The 5,437-nt window shown below is 45.5% G+C and overlaps 1 protein-coding gene across 1 annotated transcript in view; it reads right to left on the bottom strand.

Annotated features, from left to right (window-relative positions):
• Window positions 1-908: 908 nt before the first annotated feature.
• Window positions 909-5,437, bottom strand: part of SRRM1 (serine/arginine repetitive matrix 1) — a gene marked incomplete at its 5' end in the record, with an annotated part of 8,797 nt that continues 4,268 nt past the window's right edge. Inside the window, 5 exons of the mRNA XM_009071245.1 lie at window positions 909-1,657; window positions 1,870-2,064; window positions 2,523-2,700; window positions 3,899-4,360; window positions 5,388-5,420. Of these exons, the coding sequence (XP_009069493.1) occupies window positions 1,553-1,657; window positions 1,870-2,064; window positions 2,523-2,700; window positions 3,899-4,360; window positions 5,388-5,420 (973 nt within the window). The remainder of the gene's footprint in view (window positions 1,658-1,869; window positions 2,065-2,522; window positions 2,701-3,898; window positions 4,361-5,387; window positions 5,421-5,437) is intronic.

A 5,437-nucleotide genomic window follows, 5' to 3' on the forward strand; every position in this document is an offset into this window, starting at 1 on the left:
CTCAGTGTGCACATCACATCTACTTCAGATGCAGGAGAAAAGAATTCAGAAGCATGTGCCATTCCTCCTGCCAGAGGAAGCTCAGACTCCAGGACTGACTTGGTTTCAGAAATAATATTCAACAGCAGCAATCCAACAAGTTTCCAACACAATTACATGGAGTTGGAACAAGAGGAGCTTAAGGTCCCTTTCAACTTAAACCATTCTGTGACTCCATGGAGTCAGTGAGCCCCCCCAGGACTCCTCATCAAGGTGAGTGTTCACACAGCTACAGCTCCTTCACACAGTCCATCAAACCTGCTGCTCACTTTTTGCAGGACCTTGAAACATCTGACTTGCTCTGACAAGCAATTTTCACAGCAAATAGTTTGTCTTAAGCTTCTCCAACTTATTAGTGCTGACCAGGTGAGACTGTTTGGCTCTTTGCCTTGCAAGAACATATCAGGAGCATCACTAATCATCAAAGGGCTATTCCTGCTCTCCCAGGACAGTCCCAACTTTTCCAGATCCAGCATACTGGATTTTTTTTTTTCCTCTCTGGGTATTCCTTAACCCCTGTACAAAAGAAAGCTAATTAACAACTGTAAATGTTCATATAAAAATAGCCAACATCTGTTTAAATTTAGAAATTTATTTTTGTTTAATCCACAAGCTTTATATAGCTTTAGTTAAAAAAACAAAAACAAAAAAAACAAAAACAGTGAAAACATGACAATATCCAAAGTTCAGGTTCCTCAGACTTTCAAAGACCTCATCTCTGAAAGCTGCTCAGACCACTCCGAAGAACCGTAACGAGACAAGATTTATGAACGGGGCAACGACAGCTCACAAACAAAAAGTTATGGAACTGAAGGAATTAGTTTGGGTTGGTTTTTTTTTTTTTGGGTTTTTTTTTTGTTTTGTCTGGGACTGCTGTTCATGGAAACTGCCCTTTAAAAAAAAAAAAAAAAAAAAGAACATAAAAATACAAATGAAATTCCAGTGTTCCAAATCAACATGTTACATCAATATAAACCCACAGTGTCCTGGTAAACAACATGCTTTCATTTCTGTACCACTCTACAGTGCTATTCTTGGTTGGCTGTAATGGAGACTATACAGGCAACAGTAGAAAGCATTGAAATATAGATGGATTTCCTTGGAATTCTGCAGTGGTTTTACTCCTGGGCAAGCTTACAAACCACAAAGGTTAGTAGCATCATGTAAGTGGATACAAAAGAAGTCAAATGAGACCCTCACAAATTCTGCTCAAGGCTCTGTTGGAGTTCAAAGAAATGAGGGAATTGACAGTCATGTTCCAAACCTTCCAAACAAACTCCTACTGCTTCTAAAGCCTCACCCTAAATGAAATTATGCTGTCAATGAAAGAATGTCACTAGTACACTGTGGACACCTTTTGTAATGTAAATCCATGCCCTTTGTACATGGTGAACCTCAACCTAGCAATTATTACAACAAATGTTATAGTCTAAAGCTCAAACACATTTAGCAATTTGAAATTGAATTCTGAGTACAAACCAAATAAAATGTACATTATATCAAAGGGTTGGGCCTAGGACGGGGGGGACACCTGTGCCTTCCTCATGGACCTCAGGGCCTTCTCCCGCAGATGCTTTTCTAGGTCATCCAGGTTGTCTTCAGGTTCACTTTCTGTCTCCTTCAAACAAAGACAAAGAGTTGTTTCAAACACCTGAGCCAAGCCAGGCTCAGCCCTCCCAGCACTGCCCATCACTGAGGGAAATCACAACACACAGTCACCTTTCTGAAGCAAACTCACTGTCAGACCACGAGAAGCACAGAGCACATCCATCTCCAGTCAATTCCTTGCACTGCACCCTTACAAATAAAGCACAGCTACCCAATTCTTACCTTTTTGGGTTCTGTCTCTGCTTCCTGGTCTTCCTGTGCTGAGGTGGTGTCTGCTGCAGCCACAGCAGCAGCAGCTGTGGCCGCTGCTGCCTTCTCCTTCTTATGCTTTTTGTGTTTCTTGTGCTTTTTATCCTTTTTATGCTTCTTATCCTTCTTTTTCTTCTTCTTCTTGCCACCTCCTTCTTGATCTGAATTCTGCAACAAACAATTCAACAGTATTACAAGCCATGCAGAAGGCTGCAGAATTCTCTGGCAAAGAACAAATGTCCTTGGGAAACACCTCAGGAGGACAGACAAAGATGCCAAACAACCTGTTCTCTTTCTTCTAGCAACAGCCTGAGCTTACACATAAGGCTACAAAGCATAACTAAGTTCACCTCACTTTGTAGACCACGCAGACTCATGAAATGGGAAAGACTTTTCTTTCAGAAGTTAAGATTTCTATAATAGCACTCTTTTTTTTAGCTCCAGACACTGTGATGTTAAGTTTGAAAAATGTTACAAATTGCTTTAAGAAGTTTTGAATTATGAAAAAATACCCAAAGGATTTCCCACTCCCCCAAGTGAATAACCTCAGAGCTGCTCAGCAGCCAAGTCTTCATGAAATAATTTGCTCTACAAAACCCACAACAGTTTTATGAACAAATAAATACCCTGGCAGGTGATGGGCTCTGGGTTGGGCTCTTAGCCTTTTTTGCAGGTGACCAGTTTGCAGAGGGAGAACGAGACCGAGCAGGGGATGCAGGTCCTTGATGCTTTTTGGGTGCAGGTTCAGGGGACCCTGACGCAGAGCGCGAGGACGACACGCGCCGGGGACTGGGTGTGGAAGCCCTTGGAAACACAAGAGTCACAATTAGAGATAGGAGACAGAAAACAAGGAGAAACAAAGAGCCAAATCAACACATGTGTTTACAACTTGGTCAAGCTGCCACTGAACAGATTATTAATTGCTTTGCTGGCATGTGACAAAAGGCAAAACAACCCAATCCCACTGTGGGTGTGTAATGCAGGAGGTTAATGTAGACTGACAGTCTGTCAGGCACTGCTGCTAATCACTATCACTAATTGATAACCATGTTATCAAGAGGTCAGCAAGGCTGTTTTATCACCCAATGAACTCTGCAAGGCTTTTCCATTCAGCTACAGCTTCTTCCTGAAAAAAATTGCTAAGCCAGCACCATGCTCTTGGCTAGCTGCTCACAAGAGTATCACAGTAAAGACAAAGCGATTTAGATTTTAGCAGTTTATCTTGGATGACCATTTATGAACTGGTTTATGAGCTACTGAAAAATGCTGGTTCCCTTCCATAGTTAGGTTTTAAGTACAAGAAGGCTCATTTTTCTTCAAAGGCAGCAGTTAGAAGAGAAGGCTCAGGGAGACCTCATGGCAGCATTCCAGTGCCTTCAGGGAGCTTGTAAAAACGACTGAGAGAGACTTTTTATATGGGCAGGTAGTGACAGGACAGAAATGGTTTTAAATTGCCAGAAGGCAGGGTTAGATTGGATATTGGGAGGAAATTGTTCACTCAGAGGCACTGGCACAAGTTGCCAGAGAGGAGGTAGACACTCCATCCTGGAAGTGTTCCAGGCCAGGCTGGATGGCACAGGTTGCCAGAAAGGAGGTGGACACTCCATCCCTGGAAGTGTTCCAGGCCAGGCTGGATGGCACAGGTTGCCAGAAAGGAGGTGGACACTCCATCCCTGGAAGTGTTCCAGGCCAGGCTGGATGGCACAGGTTGCCAGAAAGGAGGTGGACACTCCATCCCTGGAAGTGTTCCAGGCCAGGCTGGATGGCACAGGTTGCCAGAAAGGAGGTGGACACTCCATCCCTGGAAGTGTTCCAGGCCAGGTTGGATGGGGCTTGGAGCAACCTGGGCTGGTGGAAGGTACCTGTACTCATGGCAGGGGATGGAACAAGATAAACTTTAAAATCCCTTCCCCACAAAGCACTCCATGATTCTATTCCCACTGCATCACAACAAAACCAAAACCCCTGACAGAACCAACAACAGCAAAGACAGATTGTTTACTTTGTCTTCTTGGGCTCTGGCGTTCTGGACACCCTCCGGATGGGCCTGGTGCTGGGGGATGGAGACTGTCTCCTCTGGGGGGACGCCGAGGTTCCCCTGCGCGGCGGCGCTGGGCTGGCAGAGGTATGAGCCACTCGAGGCCGTGGTGAAGGTGAATGCCTTTTGTTTTGTGGTGGAGAACGTGTTTCCCTGTTGGACCTACTGGGAGGAGATCCCTTCCTGTGCTTGGAAGATATGGAAGGGGAACGTCGTTTCGCAGTTGGTGAGCTCCTCTGTTTTGGCGGTGGTGAGTGGGAGACTCTGCGCTTGGACTGAGGGGAAGGGGATGCCCTTCGTTTGGGAGGGGGAGGAGGAGAAGCTGTTCTTCTCTTGGGTGGAGGAGAGGGAGAGTATCTCCTCTGGATCGGTGGGGAATATCTCCGTGGAGAAGGAGAGCGTCTGCGCGGGGGTGGGGATGGAGACCTGCAAAGGAAACACTCAGCTGCCACAAAAAGGTATGGAAACTGGTCACCAGTGTCCTACCTTTCACACTCAGCTGCCACAGAAAGATATGGAAACTGGTCACCAGTGTCCTACCATTCACCCGAAGAGGGGGAAAAAAGTCTCCTCTATAATTCTTTAAAACTTCGAAAAATTTGAACTGAAATGCTTTACAATTTGTTGTCCTGAAAGGTTGTGGCTGGCCCATCCCAGCTGCCACAAAAAGGTATGGAAACTGGTCACCAGTGTCCTACCTTTCACACTCAGCTGCCACAGAAAGATATGGAAACTGGTCACCAGTGTCCTACCATTCACATTCAGCTGCCACAAAAAGATATGATATGGAAACACCAGTTTGAATGGTAATTCACACTCAGCTACCAGAAAAACATATGGAAACTGGTCACCAGTGTCCTACCATTCACCCGAAGAGGGGGAAAAAAGTCTCCTCTATAATTCTTTAAAACTTCGAAAAATTTGAACTGAAATGCTTTACAATTTGTTGTCCTGAAAGGTTGTGGCTGCTCCATCCTTGGGAGTTGAATGGTAATTCACACTCAGCTACCAGAAAAACATATGGAAACTGGTCACCAGTGTCCTACCATTCACCCGAAGAGGGGGAAAAAAGTCTCCTCTATAATTCTTTAAAACTTCGAAAAATTTGAACTGAAATGCTTTACAATTTGTTGTCCTGAAAGGTTGTGGCTGCTCCATCCTTGGGAGTGTTCCAGGTTGGATGGGGCTTGGAGCAACCTGGGCTGGTGGAAGGTGTCTCTGCCCATGGCAGGGGATGGGATGAGCTGAGCTTGATGGTTCCTCCCAACCCAAACCATTCCATGACTCTACAATTCAAGACTTGCTACAGCAACCCAACACCATCCAGCCCACACGCAACCTCACCAGCAAAACTATATTTCCCTCAGTGAGCTATGAATGAAGGAACTGCTACGAGGATATGGCCTAGTTGGAAGTCAAGAAACCCAAAGTGATGAGGAGCAAACTGTGGTACCTTCTCCGAGGCGGCGAGGGGGAGCGCCGGCGCCTGGGAGGGGGAGCCGG

This window comes from Acanthisitta chloris, unplaced genomic scaffold (assembly GCF_000695815.1).
Source record: "Acanthisitta chloris isolate BGI_N310 unplaced genomic scaffold, ASM69581v1 scaffold6463, whole genome shotgun sequence".
Lineage (NCBI taxonomy): Eukaryota > Metazoa > Chordata > Aves > Passeriformes > Acanthisittidae > Acanthisitta > Acanthisitta chloris.